At 47.6% G+C, this 23,581-nt stretch overlaps 2 protein-coding genes across 2 annotated transcripts in view; one reads left to right on the top strand and one right to left on the bottom strand.

The window, feature by feature from the left end:
• Positions 1-7,842: 7,842 nt before the first annotated feature.
• AQP11 (aquaporin 11) lies at positions 7,843-18,394 on the bottom strand. Its single transcript, XM_066588269.1, has 3 exons — positions 17,090-18,394; positions 14,315-14,431; positions 7,843-10,947 (listed from the first exon to the last, which is right to left on the bottom strand). Exons 1-3 carry the CDS (start codon positions 17,670-17,672, stop codon positions 10,859-10,861), a joined length of 789 nt encoding a protein of 262 aa, XP_066444366.1. The 5' UTR covers positions 17,673-18,394; the 3' UTR covers positions 7,843-10,858.
• An 804-nt stretch (positions 18,395-19,198) lies between these two features.
• PAK1 (p21 (RAC1) activated kinase 1) overlaps positions 19,199-23,581 on the top strand; it is a 120,913-nt gene continuing 116,530 nt past the window's right edge. Inside the window, exon 1 of the mRNA XM_066588268.1 lies at positions 19,199-19,229. The gene's annotated coding sequence lies outside the window, so the exon portion shown is untranslated. The remainder of the gene's footprint in view (positions 19,230-23,581) is intronic.

Genomic DNA, 23,581 nt, shown 5'->3' with positions numbered 1-23,581 from the left:
TCAAGCTTGGATACAAGATGTGTTACAGGTGGGCATGAAGGGTCTAGTACCTTGTACTGTCTCTAGCTTGGATACAAGATGTGATACAGTCGGGCATGGAGGCTTTAGTACCATGTTGTACCGCCTCTAGCTTGGATCCAAGATGTGATACAGGCAGGCATGGAGGCTCTAGTACCCTGTTGTCCTGCCTCTAGCTTGGATTCAAGATGTGATATGGGGGCATGGAGGCTCTAGTACCCTATTGTACCACCTCTAGCTTGGATACAAGATGTGATACAGACTGGCATGGAGGCTCTAGTACCCTGTTGTACCGCCTCTAGCTTGGATACAAGATGTGATACAGACTGGCATGGAGGCTCTAGTACCCTGTTGTACCATCTCTAGCTTGGATACAAGATGTGATACAGTCGGGCATGGAGGCTCTAGTAGCCTGTTGTACTGCCTCTAGCTTGGAAACAAGATGTGATACGAGCAAGCATGGAGGCTCTAGTAGCCTGTTGTACTGCCTCTAGCTTGGATACAAGATGTGATACGAGCAAGCATGGAGGCTCTAGTACCCTGTTGTGCCGCCTCTAGCTTGGATACAAGATGTGATACAGGTGGGCATGGAGGGTCTAGTACCCTGTTATACCACCACTAGCTTGGATACAAGATGTGATACAGGTGGGCATGGAGGCTCTAGTACCCTGTTGTACCGCCTCTAGCTTGGATACAAGATGTGATACGGGCGGACATGGAGACTCTAGTACCTGTTGTACCGCCTCTAGCACTGGGGGCAGTGTGCTACACCATAATGAACGCCTCAATCCAACCTAACATGGCCTTTGTCTGTGCCCAGACTAAATCTGAATTCGTTGATCAAGACTACCCGGTTCTACTCCGTAGTAGTTCAGTTTTATCATTCACAACATTGTTGCAAACCCCCTAACAGTCTGGTCAGAACGGCCGGTGGGGGAGAATTCATCACTATGACCATCCAGCTTCTCCCATCCCAATAATGCGCCCCTCTCAGACTCTGGTAACGGGGTCTCTTCTCTGCGTCGTAGAGGCGTCTAGTGGTCAACAAGCTCTACAAGCGGAAGAAGAGGTCACTACACACAAGGGGCCACCGAGAGCCTCTTATAGGCCAAGGGGGAACCACTTCTAGGGCCTCCGGTGACAAGACCGTCCATCTAATCACCACAACTCTCAGCATTTACAGATCTTTCTGAGATGGAGCCGCAGGACGGGTTCTGCAGCAGAATGACAACTTCTTCTGGGGGTCGGAGTGTTTTAACAGAGTCTGTTTATCAATTGCTTGCTGATCACATTGGGTATCATTTATCAAAACTGGCTAATAGAAAAACTAATTTTTGCTCATAGCAACCAATCACAGCGCAGCTCTAATTTTTGAAACTGTTGTGGTCAAGTGAAAGCTGTGTAGTGTCCTAGAAGAACATCCCGGACCCCTCCATAATTGTCATACATGTATTGTCCTATGTGGCTCACTGTGCAAAACTGTCATGTGGATTTTCTGTATGTACGTTGCACAGCTGTGGCGTCTGAAGGGTTAACTCCGTTAAAACCATTTCCTGTCAGCTTTGTCTGATGCTAAATGTATCTATCTCACTGTGTCATGTGCTACAAGTGAGGTGATGAAAGTGAATGTCTGAGCGCGGGAAAGGGTATTGATTATCATCCGTCTACCCAGGCTGTTGGAGGACCCACAGTGATGCAGGGAAGCGTCTTTAGCTTCCCTGAGTTGAAAATGGAGAAGGAGAGGCTCCCCATGTTGGAGCTGAGGATCTTCCCTCTTCCCCGATCTGCTGGGGATACCGCAGGGGCACAGGGACTCATCTCTGGTTTCCTTGTGCCTAATAAGGAGGAGAAGGAGAGACATCCCTACCACATGTAAAACGCATGAGAGAACGAGTGAGCCACTAAAAATCCCCCAGAGTGAGAGCAACCGCCAAGTAATTCAGTATAGAGCGACCCATCATACCAGGTACCCGTTCACACTACAGGCATTAATTTTCCTGTGTGGCCGTCTGCCAATAGGATCACCACACAGAGGTACGTGATTGTGACACCCATGCAGAAAATGTGCGGGGTGCTTCTCGGCTAAGCCATCTTCTAAGTGATTTCTTGCCAGAGAGTATGTGGGGTGATTCCTGTCTTTTTACCTCCTCCGGAGTATACTTAATGTCCAGGACCGGTGACATATAGATAACGTGGACTATAGGGCTGTATGGTTCCTGTGTATTTTTCCTCCCAACCTCTGAGCTTCTGCCTGTACCTGCTGACATGAATCTACCTGTAATTACCTGTTTATGCAAGTTTACCTAAGTAAAGTTTACCGGGTCTCAACTGTTCCTGAGGTCCTGAGGTACGGTATACAAGTCTCTGTATTTATTACTCCGCCGTATAGAATAATGGTGTGGGTACGGTGGCGTCACTACGTGATATACGTATATACTTCCACAAACCTTCCCCCTGGTGTTACCACTCGGCTGCACCGTGATGAGCCCTCCGGCCATATACAAGTCCAGTGTTCATTTCTCCGTGACACTACAATTGTTGGCGCCTCTCACAGGACGTTACAGCTGCGCTGTGATTGGTTGATACGGGCGACAGAGACCGGTTTTCTTTTAGACAGACTGCAGTGATTGTGGTGAGCGCTCCCTCAAAGCTTTTCTTTCACACATTTTTGATAAATGAGGCCCATTGTCGTCTATTCACAGTATTTGCGTTATTGAGACTATAAGGCCTTTTTCACTCGCCGAGTGCAACTTTGCGCAGTAAAAACTGACCCCTCTCACTGCAAGTGTTTGCAGGTTCTGCCTAAGATTTGGTTCAGTTTGGGAGTTTTGAAGGTAAAAGTGTCATCCAAATCTAATCTGGTTTTCACATGCATCAAATAAAAATGGAAAGCGGCCCAACTGATGTCATCTTAAACTTCCATTGAAGTCAATGGGTGCATTAAAAAAATGGAGCGCACACACCATGTCATGCCAGCGCACTCCCTTTTCTTAACGCACCCAATGACTTTAATGGGCGATTCTAGTCCAAGGATCACCCCAGAATAAAGACGTGCTGCAAGTCTTTTTTTTTCACAGACCATCAGTTCTTGAAAATAAAAAAAAATACATTATTGCCCATTTACTGTGGCCGGGGTCATATCTGCGCTGGAACCTCCAAACGCACATCAGGCGCAAAATACCGGAAGAAATAGCGCTACATGCAGCACGTTTTCTTCCGGTGAAATAGCGGGCAGCTGGGCCCAAATCCAAATGAACCCATTATAATTAATGGGGTCCACTCAGCGCTATTTGGTTCCGCTGTAAGACAGAATCATTCGGCCAAGGGATTCCCCGAGCGGTTCTGCAGCTAACTTCACCCTTTTAATGAAGTCTGAAGGTTGAAGTCATGAAATGGTCAATGAGGGGTGAAATCTGCTGCGCATCCACATCACATGACAGATTTTCGTTCCGATTGTCCCCTGCAGAGAATCTGCTCCACGTGACGTGGTCTGAGTCACGATACCAATTGTTTAGGGCTGATGGTAGGTTTCGTGTGTGGCGCAGACCCCATGAAGCCGTGGACCCCAGTTGTCAACAAGGCTCTGTGCAGGCTGGTGCGTCCATACTGGTGTGGGGTTCTCATGGTACGGATTGGGTCGGGTGGTGTGCCCAAATATATCGTTGACTGCTGCCACTTCGTTTCACTGCTTGGTGACCATTTGCAGCCTTCATGTACCCCACACAGCTGGGTGCTCACCTCGGAAGGATGGAAGGCTGAGTCAACCTTGAGCCGGCTACCTGAACCATGCAGGGATTGGACTCACAACCTTCAGGTCATGAGTGAGCGCTTAGGACCGCATTTCTTCTGCCTTGACACTCTGCGCCACACAAGGCTCTAAGATGTCTTCTGTCTGCTTGTGGAATTGATGCTGCGTTAAGTTGCTGCAGCTCGCCAGCTACAGGAAGTCCTACATGGTATTAGCTCCAATCCCGGTGAGGAACCATCTAGAAGCAATCGTTGCTGGACGGGGCCATACGTTTTGATTAATATGTGAACTTTGCATTGTTGTGCAGTTAGTAGATATAACATTTGCGCATTTTTATTCCAATATTACCTCTGTATGAGCGCTGCTGCTGCTGCGTGTGTTTTGCTTCTTCTGCATCTTCACGGCCGCGGTTTACTTACACCCACGCCTTTAATTTACGAGTAGGTTGGAAATGCTGACTCAGTTTTTTTGTTGCAGTCACATATAATGCACAACTGTGAAAGTGGCCCCAGGTCTCCTGCACATTGTAGGGGCTCCGTGCCGGGGTGTATGAGACCTGTGTCTCCATGTTGGGTGTGATACGCCTGATTTAGGGTGCTTCACTTGTGACTTCGTGAAATCCCATAAGCTCTTATTAGATGCAATAAAGCCTGAGATGCCTAGTGATTGCGTTAGGCCATATTCCACTAATGCAAATTGCGCAATGATGTCATTGATGTCATTCCATCGCGCCGCCTGTGCCGGGCCAGAAGACGACTCTGCGTTCATCATGCCTAGGTAAGTATAAATGTTTGGGGTTTTTTTTGGGGGGGTGGGAGTGCATTTGTTGAGGGCAGTAATACTATTGAGACCACTTTCAGGGCACTATTACTGTTCGGGGGTCACTATTACCACTAAGGGGACCATTACTATTAAGGGGTCAATGGGGGACACTTACTATTCCGGGGGCCACTTGGAAATACTGTTACTATTAAAGGACACTTGGAGGCACAATTACTATTCAGGGGCCACTTAGGACACTATTCCTATTGAGGGGGTACTATGACAATTCAGAGGACACTGGGGAGGTACTACTATTATTATCGGGACACTTGATATTAAGTAGACACTTGAGGGCACTATTATTATTATTAATGGGGGACTTAACCCTTTGCAATCCAATTTCGGATTCAGGGTTTCCCAGGGGGCATTCTCTTTCTGCTATTACACTATGGCGCCATCTGTTGGCTAGAGCCAGTACTGTGGTATGGGACATGCTGGAGGGGCCCATAACAACAGAGCGGACTGTAATATACAGTAAGAATACCCTTCTGGACATTTTCCAACATCAGAGCTGTACAGTCTTCAATCAGAATGTCTTCAGACGTCACACCGTGGATTGGAAAGGGTTAAGGGTACTATTACTTTGTAAGAGACACAACCATGAACATTATTACTATATGGGGGCTATTATTACTGTGTTGGGATAGTAACAGTTTCTGTAGGTAATGGGTTAGGGGGTGCAGGAAAAGTGAGGACCCAAAGATATCTGTAGTGCAAACTTTACAGAGACAAGTCATGGCTGAAAGAAATGTTTATGGCGATCTGGGCCAGATGGAAAAGACAGAAAAAATGAACTTCAGAGATAACTTCACTACATATAACTGTACTGCAATCCTCTGTATGATCTGCAGAGTGCCTACTTAGTAACGGTTGTCAGGCGAGGGCTGCTGATTGCGAGGTGAGAGGAGGTAACAAAAACGAGTGCAACTCTGAAGTGTATTTTTTTTCTACTTTTACCATGCGGGGTAAATAAGGCATTACTTTGATAGATCAGAGTTTTATAGATGGAGCAATCCCAAATAGGTTTTTTTTTTATTATGAATATGGGAAATTATTTTTTTACTCATTTTTCCCTTTTTTCTTCGTCCTCATAGGTGACTTGAACTTGCGGTGGTTTGATCGCTCCTGCAGTATAATGTAATACCAGAGTTACATTATACCGCGATCTGAAAGGCAACCTATAAAGCCACAGCAACCGCACAACACCCTGCAATCATATCGCACAGGGTCCACTGGGGACCCCCAACCTTCGATGGGTTAGCTGAGCGCGGCTGTTGCGGGCGGGTGTCGGCTGTCAAAGACCCCGCTCCATACAAACCCTAAACCTCCCATGATGTAACTGAACCTCATGGAGCGTTGAGGACCTAAAAATTGTAAAGAATTAATTTTTAAAAGTGGCGCTGTAGTCAGTGCGCCCGCTTCTTGCACTTTCCATAGTGACACTGGCGCCGCTTAATCAGATGATCGGTGGGGATCTGAGCGGTGGACGCCTGATGCTTATTTATTGATGACCTATTCTGACGACAGGTAATTACCGTATATACCGGCGTATAAGACGACTTTTGAACCCCGAAAAATCTGCTCTGAAGTCGGGGGTCATCTTATGCGCCGGTAATACAAAAAAAAAAAGTGTAAAAAAAAAAATCATTACTCACCTCCCCCGGCGTTCTGTCGCGCTCCGGCAGGATGTTGCTCGCTCCTCGTCCCCGGCGCAGCATTGCTTTCTGAATGCGGGGCTTGAAATCCCCGCCTCCAGAAAGCTAATACACACGCCGTCAGCCGGTACAGCCATTCAATGACAGCATTGAATGGGTGTGATGGGCTAAAACACACGTGGCTTCAGCCAATCACACTATTCAATGACATCATTGAATGGCTGTGATTGGCTGAAGGCGCACGTGTGTTAGCAATCACACCCATTCAATGATGTCATTGAATAGTATGATTGGCTGAAGCCACGTGTGTTTTAGCCAATCACAGCCATTCAATGATGTCATTGAATGGATGTAACTGGCTGACGGCGTGTGTATTAGCTTTCTGGAGGCGGGGATTTCAAGCCCCGCATTCAGAAAGCAATGCTGCGCCGGGGACGAGGAGCGAGCGACATCCTGCCGGAGCGTGACAGAACGCCGGGGGAGGTGAGTACTGATTTTTTTTTTCTCCACTGTAATACCGGCGTATAAGGTGAAAGTTGGGGGGTCGTCTTATACGCCCCGTCGCCTTATACGCCGGTATATACGGTAATAGGAAGAAGGGTCCCGTACAACCGCCTTAAAAGGTGGGTTTTCAGGCAGAAAATGGAAATTCTGAAAATGCTGAAATCCAGGAGGTACAGCTAAGTAGCAGCAACCTATACCTTTTATGTATCCTCTGGCCCCTCCTCTTTATCCCGTGCGACCGCTGATTACATGTATCACATCCACAGTAAACACAGCAGCCGACTGTGAGCTACAACTTCCGGTATGGTTACCGGCCACAGCTCCGCCCACAGCTTACAGGTCCTACAACTTCCTGTATGGTTATCGGCCACGGCTCCGCCCACAGCTTACAGGTCCTACAACTTACCAGTTCACAGGGTGTTGGAGGCTGTGGACAGGGGAGGAAGTGGAGATGTTTTTCAGGGGGCATGTGACATAGAAAATGAAGACAGTCTCCTAAGCAGTGAGCCTATTACAGAATGTGGTGATGGACATTAGATTTTACAATGTTAAGGCACATTTAGACACCACGATTATCACTCAAAAGCCATCTTTTGAGTAATAATCGTTGCATCTAAATGTGCCCATCTTTCAGTTTGCTGCCGAACGATGGATTTCAGTTTGGTATAAAAACCATCGTTCAGCAGAACAGCTGATAGGACGGACCGCACGCTGTGCTCTGCCCAGGGAGCGCTCATAACAGCTCATTGCATTGTCCCAGCTGTAATCAGCGCGGCATAACAAAAAGAATGTATTCAGCGAGCAGCGAGTGGTCTGTTCCCTGAACACAGCTCCCAGTGGCTCACAGGCTACTAATTGGTACTAATAGGCATTAGTACCAATTAGTGGTTTATGCAAAATGATCACTCAAAAGCCATCTTTTGAGTGACCACCTTTGTGTCTAAATGGGCCTTTAATCTGTGCCCGGAATATCCCTTTAACAAAAGATAACAGACATATACTGTATGAAACTGGCCGAACTCAAGTTAGGTAGATTTCAGCTTAGAAATCTGGTGCAAAAGATAATTTTTCTTTACAAAGAACAAAAAAAAAAACTTCATGGAAAGTTTTATTCTACAAAAAATTACACTAACAAGTCATTACAAATGCGATCAGCCCTTTCCTCACAAGAAGTCTATGTTATCACAGCGCTTTGGGGTCCTTTATGTGGAGTGCGTCCAAGTCTCCGGTCCCTTGAGTTGTGCTGTGGGTTCTCCTCATTGACTCTGTGTCAGTAAGCAGCAGGTAAAGGCACGGTTCTTCCAGTATGATCCTTGTAAGACATTCATGTACCTCTCTGACCATTCCAGCAGCAGGACAGGGGCGCGACTTCGGCGTGACTCAGCAGCATTTCATCCGTCTTTTAATAAAACAATTGTAGCGGGGGGAAAAAATTCTTAAAGGGGCCCCGTTCCATTTCCAGGCTCCAGGGTAAAATTGCTCCTTCTGACCAGTTTCCCACCAGCGGACTGGTAACTGACCAGCTACATATGACTTCACTTCTTGGAGAGTCAACAGCGATCACATGACCCTTTCACATAGTAGCCATGAAGGAGGCGGGGTTTGGTTTCTAAGAAGGCAAAGGGGTGGAGCTCAAAGTCTTCAGACTTCTCCGCTACCGTTATTTAAGGAAAGCAGTTAGGTCTACCCTTCAGCTTTGGAGATAATTTGCCATACTGACGGGTTCACATTTTTTTCGTTATACAGAAAAGAAACAAACAATCGACAATCCAACCCTTAAAGGGTTTATTTAAGATTCAAAAAACATGGATGCTTTTTTGCCAAAATGTGTCACATATGTCTATGGTGTGTGATATTACAGCTCAGCTCCACTGAAGGGAATTGCACAGAGCTGCAATACCACACCCTACCTGTGCACAGCTGTGGCGCTGTTGCTGGAAGGAATTAGGTTATTCTCTAGTCACGGACAAATCTGGAGTCGTGGCCTCATCTTCCATATGTATGTGGTGCCGGGGCTAACGGGGGAGTAAGGAAAGCGCTGAGCAGTTACGGAAGTAGTATAGTGCAATGAGCTAGTGCTCTGTATCCCGCGTTATCGTAACAGCGTAGCTCACTGTGCTACAGTGTTTCCATAATTCCCATTCACTTCTATGGGAGTTACGGAAATATCAATGCCCAGCCTCGCTTGGCCGTTTCCATCCCCTAGGCCACCTCGTAACAAACGATGATCCCAGTGCGGCTCTGGTTTGCCCAGATGTTAGCACCACTTTAAATCACATGATCTAGTCATAGCATATACCACTGGATATTAGGCACAGTAGATATCAATGGATCACCAGATATTAGGCACTGTATATACTACTACTGTAGGTCACATGGACTGGTCACAGTATATACTTCTGGACATTAGGCACAATATACAGTATGTGACTAGGTCCCTGGGAATTAGCCACAGTATGACCATTGGGTCTCATGAAATTGAACATATTTCCATTAGGGCACCAGGACTTGGCCCATTACTAGGGACTGTTCGTGGTACATAGCACCAGATCACCAGGGTATGAGCCCCAGACACAAGCTCGAATCCCAAGGATATGATCTCCAGAACAAAGCACCGGATCACCAGGGTATGAGATGCAGACGCAGCACCGGATCACCAGGGTATGAGATGCAGACACAGCACCGGATCACCAGGGTATGAGCTCCCTACACAGCACCGGATCACCAGGGTATGAGCCCCAGACACAAGCTCGAATCCCAAGGATATGATCTCCAGAACACAGCACCGGATCACCAGGGTATGAGATGCAGACACAGCACCGGATCACCAGGGTATGAGATGCAGACACAGCACCGGATCACCAGGGTATGAGATGCAGACGCAGCAGCGGATCACCAGGGTATGAGATGCAGGCACACCACCGGATCACCAGGGTAGGAGCTCCCTACACAGCACCAGATGACGAGGGTATGAAATGCAGGCACAGCACCGGATCACCAGGGTATGAGATGCAGGCACACCACCGGATCACCAGGGTACGAGCTCCCTACACAGCACCTGATCGCCAGGGTATGAAATGCAGGCACAGCACCGGATCACCAGGGTATGAGCTCCCTACACCGCACCGGATCACCAGGTTATGAGATGCAGACACAACACCAGATCACCAAGATAGCACCTCCGTACAACAGCTTTGATTTGTCCCGCACTCACCAAGTTCAAGACCCAAAGTTAGCAATGTAAACGAGGTCCCCAACCAGTCTTGCATGACATTGTGCTTTCAACACTGGGTAACCATCACATTGTGCCACCCACAGCAGTGCCCCAAATACATCACAGTTACACCCTTCACACTCATTATCGTCTAACAGGAACTTATGTGCACGCAGCCAATCAGCAGTGGTCAAACCACACAGTGGTCACTGGGTAAAGTATATACCTTTGGACCACCAGGATCAAAGTCACATTATATATTATTACCTCCCTATAGACTGAGATCAGTATATAGCACGGAATGCATCACTAGATCATGGATTGGGCATATTACATACTGCCAAGTCTCCATATACTCAAGCCAGTGCATAACACTAGTCCACCAGGAACGTGGCACAGGATAGACTACTGGCTCAGCAGTATAGGTAATTGGTGATGCATGGTACGGTATATTCCACTGGATTCAGATCTACTGCGTAGAGTAGTCACCACTGGATACATTTTCTCGGCATAGTGCTATAGGCGACATCTCTGTTTTGCCCCACCACTACTGCATAGTTTGATTTACCCCATACACGCACATTTAGAAACCCCCTAGTGGAGGTGGACATTCATAAAGATATTGTGAGGGTCTCACACCTCAGGCACAAGGTAATAATTAAGGCTCAGTTTTGCTTGGTCCATGGATGGGATGAGAATGTGCCAATGGGAGCAGAACTAGTTGGTGCCCGCTGATACCCGTCCTGCCCTCCACGACCTTTATAGAAATGAGGTAAGAAGAGTCATTATAAAAATCTACAAACAATCCTTAATAGACGAAGATTACGTTGTGTCAGCCAGAGATCGCTGCAGCATAGGCTATTCTTAAGGCGTGCCAGCAGGATCCCGCTTGATCTTCTAGTCTCTCTTGACGTGATGTGGAGAGGATTTATCCGGACTCAGTCTGGGAATGCGGCGTTCCAATATCAAGATGGAGACAACCATGCCTGGAAATGGAGAAGACTGCGTCAAACTGGAGTCTTATGTAATATAACGGTGTAACCCACACAACCAATCAGATGTAAGCATTCACCTGCTACTAGTAAAGTGAGGCGGATTCTGATTGGCTCCTGTGCGTTATGATGTTTCTCTGAGGACGTCCCCACAGACTTTCTAACTGAAGGGTACATGGTGCTCAATAGAGCAGTTCTACTCCATACCTCACCTGCAGGAGGCGCTCTCGCCCTTCACCCCATATGTCTGGCAGGTGATTAAAGGACCTTTCTGCGACATCTATATGGATGACCTTTGCTCAGAATAGGTCATCAATATCCAATTGGTGGGGCTCCACCGCTGGGGCCACCCTTAATTAGCCCATAGTGCTTGAGTGAGAGCTGCAGCTTCTTCAGTGCATACCGGGCACAGTACTGTACATTTTTATAGTGGCGGTGCCTGGTATAGCAGCTGAATTCCATTCGCTGCACTGTGATTGGTTGCTATCTCACTCCACGTTAAAAGGGGTTTTCCAGGGAAATACTATTGATGACCTACCCTCAGGATAGGACATGAATAGTTAATCAGCTGCGGTCCGTCACTTGGGTCACCAACCGATCAGCTGCGCGGGAGCTGCGGTCAAAGTGTAAACCTCTGCGCCGCCCCCCGTGTAGTGGACGGCGCTTGTAACTGCAGGAACAGCTCTCATTGAAATCAATCGCTAGTTCAAACTATAAATCGGCGGTCTAAGAGCCCCTCAGACCGGTGAGCAGATATACGTTTGCGATGGACACTCGACCTCACGTGGCGCCTCCTTTCAGCACTTCAGCGGCCATATTTATGCACCTTACGTTCTGACGTGACGCTGCTGCCTTGGCGCAGGACATGCAGTCACGGATCTCTCTGCCCCAACACGTCTGACGCCGTCCGCTTATCTCACACCTGGGCGAGGAGGGTGGAGCGCAAAACTGGCAAACTCAGCCTCCCCACCCTGCGGAGGAAGATGCCCGCTCAGCACTGTCTTATCAGCTTATGCCCTCCACACATGTGAGGCTGCAGAGAGGACGGGGTATTGTCACCGCGCCCACCGCCCTCTGGGAAAACGGCACAACGTCTGACTAAACGCTGAGAGCTTATCCACACGAATGCATACGTACTGCATATTACACGTGCAGAATGTTTGTGCGCAATACACCGATACACCCAGATCCCATTGAGTTCAATGAGTTCAGGGCATCTTTTTTGCGTGCGCAATTCGGTTGGGCAGAAATAACCGCAGTCTGTCCTATTGGCGCACATTACTCGCCCGTTAGCCCATATTAAATTTAATTGGCCATTGAATTCAAAGGGAGCGCGCCTGGGTGCAGAGCTAGTGCGCAAAAAATACAGTAATGTAGGCACAGACACGTACAAAAACACGATGCCCGTCACGCAAAGTCCGGCTTGACACGAGCGAATGAACATTTGTGCTCGCCTGCTGCGTTTGTGCAGAATCAATGATGCTTTCTTGCGCGCATCGGCGTATTTTACTGTCCTTTTTGTACCCACAAGTCATGTTCATCTGCGTGCGGCAAACAAAGACGCACAGATTGAAATGGCAATTACGCAGCTTATCACGCAACCCTTTGCGTATTATGCATGTTTTTGCCCCCCCATTGACTCTGCAAATAGGGAGAAAAACAGAAGAGCACGTTCTATTTTTTTCTTCTAGCGCAACGGATATGCGCACACAAAATACGGAAATGTGGACGAACCCATTTACGTCAATGTCTTCTATTCTCTTCGTATTGCACATGCGTAAACAAGCGTGCAAATACGCCTGTGAAAAGCCGGCCTCGATGTTCAATGTGCAATCGCATGTCAGATGGATCTGTTTACACTTTCTTTCTCTCTGTTCCATTTTCCGAGCGCAGTGCGCTATTTGTTCCTTTTAATATCAAAGAAACTGAACGGCATGGAAGCGAACGGAAAACCAAAAAAACACTGAAATGGTAAAAATGGAACCGCTTAATTCTGTCTCTCTGCTTCAAAAAAACGGAACAGAGAAGGAAAGCCTGGACTGAAGCAAACCGCTAGTGTGAATGAGCCTTTAGGCCTCACACCGGCGGGGGGAATCTCAGTCCGTAAAAACCGCACTGTTTTCACTGCCTGCATGTTACACGCATCTTTGCTGCATGTGTGCTTTCGTGTTACGGCCGTGTAGCATCTGTGTGTCATCCGTTTTTCATGCGCACAAATAAAAAACGCACAAGGAGGCCCAACGTGTCGCAACCCACAGAAAAAAGCAGGGGGCAAGTAACGGCAGCGGCGAATAGAAATACTAATGTGCGCTCGCTGCGGGGTTTTTTATTTCTCGCACCCATAGACTTTAAATGGGACGTGCTGGAAACGGGTTTTTCCATGTGTGACATGAGTTCGCATAAGAAACGCACGTCTGAATACACCGATTTGATTCAATAGTTCGTGCGCCGTCCGCATCCAGTCCGTAAAAAGTACGGACCAAATAGGGACAGAAAATACATGGAGGGACTCAAAGGCCGGATTCACACCAGCGTATGCGTATTTGAGCGCAGCATGTTTGAGGAATGAACTTTTTTTTTTTATTGCGTCTACCGGTAATTTACTTACAAGTCATGCACATTCGCACATGCTAAAAAAAAAAAACGGCACTAATGCTGCCAGCCATAACTAATGCGCTCCGGATGTGTTCTTTCTCCTGCGCAATTCCGCAGTATATCACGCATCCCCTAGTGTATTGTGCGCACATTTGCCCATTGACTTCGGTGCACAAATGCACAGGAAAATCGAGCATACTGCGTTTTTTTTTATTTTGCACAACCAAAATGCGCCAGAAGAATACATGCGGTTGAACAAACCCGTTGAAATTCCCAGGTGCGATTCACTGCGTATTGTGCAAATATGCGCGCAAATACGTTCGTGTGAAGCCAGCTAAGCCAGCCTGAGGGCTTATTCAGACAACCGTGTGAGAAATCGCATGCTCAACATTTGCGTCGTGAACAAGGTAGATTTGCGCACATATACTTTTTACAGGGGCTGGTCACATGGGGTGCGACTCCTACCCCACCCCACCCCCGCTGTGATTTAAAAGCCTGATCCGGTTTAGAGGTGTTCTTTTTTCACAGATTTGCGCAGTGTTTTGTACTTTTGCGCACGTATTGAGTTGCCCTCATAGACTTCTATGGGACCTTTGCTGCACAAACACACAGGAGGATGGAACACGTCCTATTTTTTTGCGCATGTGTAAATGTTGATGAGAGCGAAGCGGCTGACATCAATGGGTTCTATTCTCTGTGTATTGCGTGCGCAAAAGCGTTCGTGTGAAGCAGCCCTAATCTTCCGTTGAGCCTGGCGGATACTCACCGATGGTCGGGCCGATCCAGTACACAGCGGCGTACTGCAGGAAACTGTTTCCTTGGCACAAGAAGACCGCGGCGTAGGCCAGCGCTGGGTTGAAGACGGCTCCTGTCCGCGGCCCACCTACAACGTCACAAGGAAGGGGGGTTAGTGGGGATACAAACAGATATATTAGCCATGTGGCCGGTATATGGCATAGGGCGATATACACCCGCCATACCGTACCCTTCATACTGCAGGGGGATTCCTGGTACCAGGGCTGGAATAAGCAATATAGCACACTCTGGTCAAAGCGTAGTAAAATGACATATAGCGCCACATGGTGGCCAAGTAGTACCGCCAGAGAGCAAATGTCCATCCACATCCTGCATCCCGGCAGTGAGGCCCCCTTCACACAAGTGTAAGCGTATTTGTGCGCCTGGGAGCGCAGTGTTTTCGTGGAATGAATGATGCTGTTTTGCGCATGCAGCGGTGTACTTCATTGCACTTTTTGCGCCAGCAGGGCATGACTATTTGCGTGCGGCAAACAAAGACAAACAATTGAAATGGCTGATGAGTTCCAGAGGAGTTCTCTCCCCAGCAGAATTACATCATGTATCGCGCGTCTCCTTGCATATTGCGCACCCTCCATCGACTTCTGTGGGGACCTTTGTTGCGCAAATATGCATGAAAATACAGAATGCTGCGAGTTTTTTTGGTTTTTTTGTACGACCGAAATGCCCACCCAAAATACGGAAATGTGAAAGAGGCCTTTGAAATGAATGGTTCTATTCTCTGCTTATCGCATGCGTACATTTTGCATACACAAGGACGTCCGTATGAATCTAATAAGTTACCTCCAGTAAGGCCGCTGTCACACCGCCGTATTTGTGCGCAATACGCAGAGAACCGCTGATTTTGTTCACATTTCTGTATTTGTGTGCGTATTTCGGTCACGCAAAAAAAAAAAAATAGAACTGTACTAGAAATGTACTATTTTTCTGTGTATTTGCGCACTAAAAGTCAATAGGCGGTGCACAAATGTGCGCACAATATGCGAGGAGATGCGCAAAACGCTGCGTAATTCCACTAGAAAAAGCCCACATCTGGAACCCGGCAGACTAATTAGCCATTTTAATCGCCGCATCTTTGTTTACCGAATGTAAATGAACACGCCCGGCGGGCGCAAAAAGTGCACTAGCATACGCCGATGCACACGCAAAACCGCTACGTTCATGTGCGCGCAAATACACATACGCTGGAGTGAAGCCGGCATCACCCCACTTATACTCATGTACGAAAATGAGGTAAAAAAGGGAACGAAGAAGACAATTAATGTCGCGGTTTTTAAGGCCCTGCAGGTTTGTTATCTTGATCGCCGCCGCCTATAAAGAGCGCGATTCCTGTAATAACCGGATATTGGGGTAACTGCGCAGAATACGACTCCCTAATAACAAGTATGAAGCGGAGCGCCCCCCCCCTCCCCCCGCAGAACTTTGCACTTTACTCCTTGCCTGTCGCGACTCGCTGGGGATTAACCCAAGTTCACACCTTCCTGCCAGAGAATGCTCTAGTCACATGACAAGCAGTCGGCGAACTCTGGGACTTGGAAGGGGTTCTAGAAGTCACCAGCGGCGTTCTTAGAAGGGCCTCATTTATCAAAACTGCCTTGGGATAGACGAACACGGGCGGATTCCAATTGTGGAATCTGCGATCGCCGTCCGCACGGAGGATGCGCAGCAAAACGCAGGCATTGAAAAGCATGTACTATATTTGGGCGTTCCTGCGAGATGAATCACCCAGTGTTTCCGAGGTGACCTTGGGGGGGAAGGGGAAAAAAAAAAAAAAAAATCGCACGGCACTCATATGCCGTGCGTTTTTTTTTTCCCATTGAAGTCTATGGGAAACGCTTGTGATCCTTTCACTCATGTGAAGATCGCAATTTCACGGAAGCGATGCGATTTTGCATCAAAAATGAATTGAATCGCTGTGAAAAATCGCACATTAGCAACCGCGATATCGGGCCGCGCTCCAAACCTCCCAGAATGAACGTTGCGGCGGTCGTGTGTGCGGCTCTTTCAACGCAAATTCCCACGCTTGGCTATCTCCGGTACACCGCGGCGCACATATGTGACCACCACACCATTCATTCTCGTGATCAGTGGGGGTCCACACTGATCAGATAGTTACCCCCTACCCTCATATAGAGGCACAACTTCTTCTGGTGTCACAACCTCTTTAATTCCTCACTATTTAAGACCACTGCTTGCTGCCAGTGACTGGAAATACTTCATTGTTGACATCCCAGCTCTGCTACATCCCTGGACCTGCTGGTGTCAGGATGGGTTTTCAGTCACTGGATGCAAACAAGAATATTTTCATTCACTGACAGCAAGCAGAGCATCGCTAGTATGTAGATCTGTAGTCGGGCCCGATTGCTTTACTTATTTTGATTGCGTTTGTCTCGTTCTGCATTCCTGTTGCAATAAATGCGTCGGACCCCATGTTGCTATTTCTGGGTGTGTCTATGCAAATTAGTTAATTTATTATTCATTGTATGCAAATTAGTTACTTTTTTATTTGGTAAAAGCAAAAAAAAAGTTGTCTTGGCCCATATAGAAGTTTAGAAAGATGACACATCTACATATAATCAGCTTATGGTAGCGTAGGGTAAAAAATTGTCGCAATGGGCAGCTCAACTGGCACGGATATCGGATCTGGTCCCTTACTGGTATTATGGCTATACCCCCGGCTGGAGGACAGAATATAAGGGGTTAATAGGCATCGCCCCCTGTACCTTACCCGTATAGACGATGGCGGTGATAGTCAGTGCCACCACGTGGGGTCTGAACTCCGATTTCACTCGAGGAAGAAAGTGCAGTGCCAGGAAGAGGCTGAGGGCACAGGTCATCTCCACCAGGGCACCCTGCCAAGGTGCAACGTTCAGGGGGCTCCTGCACACCACGTCCCACTTGTGTAGAGGGGACAGTTCCAGCTGCCAGATGTTGGGCATCAGCACCCGGGACAGCGCAGCACCCACAAACTGTGCTGCTACCGTTAGGACCATGTGTGACCCGGGCACCAGTGCCCGCAGCCACAGCTCCAAACTACCACATGGGTTGCAGGTGGCCCCTTGGAAGGTCATGCAGTGCAGCACTGTCAGCAGGTAGGTGAGCGTCATTGCCAGCCAGAGCTCAATGCCACCTAAAGTGGCAAGTAGGATCATCTCCCTGGTACAGCAGCCCAACTGAAGGGTGGACACAACTTCTATAAGCAGATTCTGTGCCAGTCCTGGGCGCACCTTCCAGCGTACCACTGAGCGCAGCAGCTGGCAGAGACCCACCATGCAGCCAATCATGGCAGCAAAGCCCATCAACACATGCATGATGCCCTTCTTCCAGGTACCGGGGCACAGATACTACTCCTCCTGTGGTTGGTGTGTTGGCACCGTCACTACACCCCTCTAGTGCTGGGTGCAGGGCACAGTCTCTAATCCTCCACTCCTGGGTATGTGGGCACAATCACAACTTCTTCAGTGCTGGGTATATAGGTGCAGTTACTGCTTCTCCTATGGCAGATATGCGGGCAGTCACTACTCCTCCAGTGCAGGGGCAAAGTTTCTACTCCTGTGCCAGGTATGTGGGCATAGTCTCTAATCCTCCACTCCTGGGTATATAAGCGCATCCACTCCTCCTGGGTGCAGGGCACAGTCTTGACTCCCCCTGTGCTGGGCATGTGGGTACAGTCCCTCTTCCTCTGCAGGATGTGTTGGCACTGCCACTTGTGCTCTTCTGCCCTTCTGCAGCCGGCAGGATGAGCTCCCAGCTGGCACTACTGCAGCTCCGGCCAGAGGAGAGGTGTGCGGGCTCAGGGGGCGGTGACCTCCGTGGCATCACAGCGCTGTGGGCGGGGCCTCTTCGCTGCAGGCACCTTACAGTCTCGTCCTCCAGCAGTCACGTGGTGTCAGATCCACTGTTAACCCTCTGAGCGCCAAATTTGTCCCTTAGTTGTAAGCCATTTCAAATGCGGTCGAGTCAGTTCCGGTCCTGAAGGGGTTAACCCTCACTGACTCGGCGTCTAGAGAGGTGACGGCCGCTCCTCCCACCTTCTACGTCCTCTGGAACTGATAGAGTTAACTTTCCCTAACTTTGCAGAGTTCTGATTGGTCTCCTAAGTAATAAGGTTTAACCTTTTCCTTTCCAGAGAGCACAGATCGTCTGCCGAGGCTCCGCCGTATCTTTGTGCATGCCAAATTTGCAGAAAATAGCGTGTATTTTTCAGTCGCAGAAAAAATATGCAGCGCGCTATTTTTACGCGTATTTGTGCACCAAAGGTCCCCATAGAAGTCTATGACGGGGGTGGGTGGGGAGGAGCAGGAAGATGCGTGATATGCTGCATAATTCCGATTAAACGAATGAAATGAATTAGCCACTTTAATCGGTGCATCTTTTTTGCTGCATACAAATGCACAAGTTGCGCGCAGAAAATGTGCAGTAAAATATGCCGATGCGTGCAAAAAAACTACTTTCCCTCTGCAAAAATGCTATGCTCATGCGCGCACAAATACACATACGCTCGTGTCATACCGCCGTACTCTTGCAGGCTGCAGTAGTAAACGTGGATTGGACATGGATTTCAGCACGGAATATATAAGTAACGCGTCAGTATGGAAGCCGTGCAGGAAGCCGCTCTCAAAGTACCATCAGAGAATGAATCCGCGCCAAATCCAACTGCACATCTGAGGCAGAAATCCGTTTATAATCTGATCATAGATGTCGGATGGAGCCTAAAAAGCACAGAAACCCCCCAGCCCACATGTAATGTCAGCCCTCCATCGCACCTTTACTTGGACACGCCCCTCACCACTTCCTTAAGTATGTAAACCCCGCCCTCAACGCCAGCAAGAAACTAAAAGTGAAACGTAGACGCGTGTGATTGTACGGTAAGGGACACAATCTAGTCTAACCGGTAGAACCGCCATATAGTCACTGCAGTCAGTTTGCAGAAGTCATACCAGCGCCTACAGAGTTTGTGTCTGCTATGACTGATGTATGTGCTGTTTTTTTTTTAACATGCTTCAAATTAAAAAAGTGGAAAAATATATTTATCAAATGGAAAGAGGGGAGAATATCTAAAGCAGAATATAATGCGGTCTGCAGAAACTGCAGGGCAAGTGTCAGAAAAGCTGATAATGAATTGAGGCTTGCAAAAGAGGCCAAAAGCAATAAAAAAAGGATTTTGGGGGTATGTCAAAAGCAAAAGAAAAGTCAAAGATGCTATTGGATGCTTACAAGATGAAAATGGTGAATTGGTTAAAAATAATGTTAAGCAAGCCGAAATGTTAAATTCCTATTTTGTATCAGTTTTCTCTCAGGAAGTAGATGTAACATCAGCTGATCTTCCCTGTGCTATTGGGGGAATAAAAGAATGCCGGCTATCTGTAAGCAGAGAGATGGTGAGGGAACACTTAGCTAATAGAGATGAGCGAGTATACTCGCTAAGGCACTACTCGCTCGAGTAATGTGCCTTAGCCGAGTATCTCCCCGCTCGTCCCTAAAGATTCGGGGGCTGGCAGGGGGCGGGGAGCGGCGGGGGAGAGCGGGGAGGAACGGAGGGGAGATCTCCCTCCCCCCCCCCCCCCCCCCCCCCGCTCTCCCCTGCTCCCCGCTGCAACTCACCTGTCAGCCGCGGCGGCCCCCGAATCTTTAGGGACGAGCGGGGAAATACTCGGCTAAGGCACATTACTCGAGCGAGTAGTGCCTTAGCGAGTATACTCGCTCATCTCTATTAGCTAACTTACATGAATTCAAGTCTCCAGGTCCAGATGAATTACATCCTAGGATACTAAAGGAAGCAGCGGAGGTAATTGCTGAACCACTCGCCATAATCTTTGAAAATTCCTGGAGAACAGGAGAAGTCCCAGAAGATTGGAAAAGGGCAAATGTTGTCCCTATCTTCAAAAAGGGGAAGAAGGTGGATCCAGGAAACTACAGGCCTGTGAGCCTGACAGCTATACCGTGAAAGATCTTTGAACAAATTATTAAACTGCAAGTACTTGGATAAAAATGGAGCAATTAACCAGAGCCAGCATGGGTTTGTAACAAACAAGTCATGCCAGACTAATCTAATTTCCTTCTATGACCGAATCACCGACTGGGTTGATCAGGGAAATGCGGTGAATATAGTTTATCTTGACTTTAGTAAAGCATTTGACAAAGTATCTCATACTATACTTATTGAAAAAATGACCAAATATGGGATTGACAAGGCAACTGTTAGGTGGATTCAGAATTGTCTGAGTGATCCTACTCAAAGAGTGGTCATAAATGGCTGCACATCCAAGTGGAAGAATGTATCAAGTGGGGCACCACAAGGCTCTGTCCTAGGCCCAGTGTTGTTCAACATTTTTATAAATGATTTAGATGAGGGAATTGAGGAGAAACTGATCAATTGTGCAGACAACACAAAGCTAGGAGGAATAGCCAAAACTAGAGAAGAGAGAGTATTAAAAAATATCTAGACAAGCTTGAACAGTGGGTGGTGACTAACAGAATAGTATTTAACAAGGAGAAATGCAAAGTCCTACATCTGGGCAAGAAAAATAAATGAAAAAAGCACATACAGAATGGGAGGAATTGGGCTAAGCAGCAGCACATGTGAAAAAGACTTGGGTATACTAATAGATCATAGACTGAACATGAGCTAACAATGTGATGCAGCAGCAAAAAGGCAAACACAATTCTGGGATGTATTAAGAGAAGCATAGTGTCTAGATCATGTGAGGTCATTACCCCCCTCTACTCTTCCTTAATCAGACCTCATCTGGAATACTATGTCCACTTAAAAAAAACATAGACAAACTGGAGGAAGTTCAGGGAGGAGTTACCAAGATGGTGAGCGGTCTGCAAATCATGTCCTATGAGGAATGGTTAAAGGATCTGGGAATGTTTAGCTTGCAGAAGAGAAGGCAGAGAGGAGACTTAATAGCTGTCTACAAATATCTGAAGGGCTGTCACAGTGCAGAGGGATCAGCCCTATTCTCATCTGCACAAGGAAAGACTAGAAGCAATGGGATGAAACTGAAAGGGAGAAGACACAGATTAGATATTAGACAGTGAGGGGGATCAATGAGTGGAACAGGCTGCCACAGGAGGTGGAGAGTTCTTCAATGTGAGTCTTCAGAGGCTGGACAGACATCCGTCTGGGATGATTTAGTAAATCCTGCACTGAGCAGGGGTTGGACCCGATGACCCTGGAGGTCCCTTCCAACTCTACCATTCTATGATTCTATTATCAGGGGGTCTGACTGTTGTGCCTGACCCAGCTGCTCCCCCCACCCCCGTGACTCATCACTGGTCACCAAGTGAAGTGGGCCCACCCCCCGGCTCGGTGGTCCCCGGGATCTGCTGGGGTTTGCCAGGTGCTTTTGCTGGGCCTCTTGGTTGTGTTGAGTAAGCCAGTCGGACAGTATAGATAAATGAGTGGAAATTGATGCAGAAATTACTTAACGTTGACCGTAGCAACCAATCAGATCGCTGCTTTCATTTTCTAATCTGCACTCTGACGTTTTCTTGGTTGCTATGGGCAACACTTGCATTTTCGATCTTTCTCCATAGATCATAACGGAGGGGATACAGAAAACCATGTGGAGAGGATGGACACGGCCGCTCCCACCCCTCCCCCTCTAATCCACTGCCGCAATGCAACATCATACATACGAGGGCGGCCGTGCATTAGTCGGGCCGCGGACGGCATTAAAGTGCTGCTGCTTATAGAGAGTGACAGAGACGGATCGAAGTGCGGACCGCAGTGGACGCCGGCCAGTAGAGTTTTTTCCCCTGGTGACGCATTAAAAGGGTTTCCGGGACGGTTCTGATAAATGAGGCTCAAAGAGCGAAGACTATTGTGGAAAGAGTCTGTCCGGAGGTCTCTAATAGTTTATGGGGTCTGGCGTCTGTGTTTCTTTATGGCTCTAGCATGGGGTTTGTATTTGCTTAGAGGGTCTGGTCTGGGGTCTGTATTTCTCTAGGGGTCCGGTCTGAGGGCTGCACTGAGACTCATTTTAGTATACTGGAGTTCTCCTTTAACCCCTTCATGATGCGGCCCTTTTTTATTTTCCATTTTCGTTTTTTTCCTCCCCCACTTAAAAAAAATCATAACTCCTTTATTTATCCATCGACGTCGCTGTATGAGGGCTCGTTTTTTGCGGGACGAGTTGTAGTTTTCAATGGTGCTATTTAATGTACCATACAATGTACGGAAAAACTTTTTAAAAGTTCTAAGTGGAGTAAAATGGGGAAAAAAACCACATTCCACCATCCTTCAGTGCGTCTTGTTTCTACGGCGCTCAAACTGCAACAAAAACGATGGGATAACTTTATTCTATGGCTCGGTACGATTGCTACGATACCAAATTTGTATAGTTTTTTTTACTATACTACTCTTTTTTTTTTTTTTTCAAAGACATTTAATTTTTTTCAATTATTTTCTGCCGTCATTTCGTGCGCACAATAACTTTTTTATTTTTTCGTTGACATAGTTGAGCCAGGGCTCATTTTTTGCGGAATGTCCGGTAGTTTCCGATAGTACTAATTCAGAATACGTACAACTTTTGGCGCTCTTTATTTTTTTTTTCGGACGACGTTCACCGTGCGGGGTAAATAATGTGCTACTTTGATCGGATTTTTACGGACGCGGCGATACCAAATATGTATTTTTATTTTATTATTTAGACTTTTTAATTATAGATATGGCAAAAGGGGGGTGATTTAAACTTTTATAACTTTTTTTTTTTTTTTTACAAGTAAAAAAACTTTATTGCTCTTTTTTTCACTTGACTTTTAAGTCCCCCTGGGGGACTACGATATGCGATACTTTGATCGCTCCTGCAGTATGACGTAATGCTATGTAGCATTACGTCATACTGCATTCTAACAGGCAGCCTATCAAGCCACCCCACGGGAATGGTTTGATAGGCAGTCTCTCAAAGCAGCCATGGGGCCTTTCAGAAGGCCCCGGCAGCCATGACACCTGCACGGCTCCCCCGATCTCACCGCGAGATGACAGCGGCATTTAAAGGGTTAATAGCCGTGATCGGCCGATCGCGGCTATTGCCTGCGGGTGTCAGCTGTAGTAAACAGCTGACACCTGGGCTGTATGCAGAGAGGTCGCCCCGCGACCTCTCTGCATACATACCCCGACGCTACAGGACGTAAATGTACATCTTGGAGCGGGAAGGGGTTAAATATCCTTTACTCTGAGTCTGACGTCGGAATCTGCCCATGCCCGCAGCCA

Source organism: Eleutherodactylus coqui, chromosome 1 (genome assembly GCF_035609145.1).
Source record: "Eleutherodactylus coqui strain aEleCoq1 chromosome 1, aEleCoq1.hap1, whole genome shotgun sequence".
NCBI lineage: Eukaryota > Metazoa > Chordata > Amphibia > Anura > Eleutherodactylidae > Eleutherodactylus > Eleutherodactylus coqui.
Note: the sequence above shows the minus strand (reverse complement) of the source record. Positions and strands in the feature narration are given on the sequence as shown.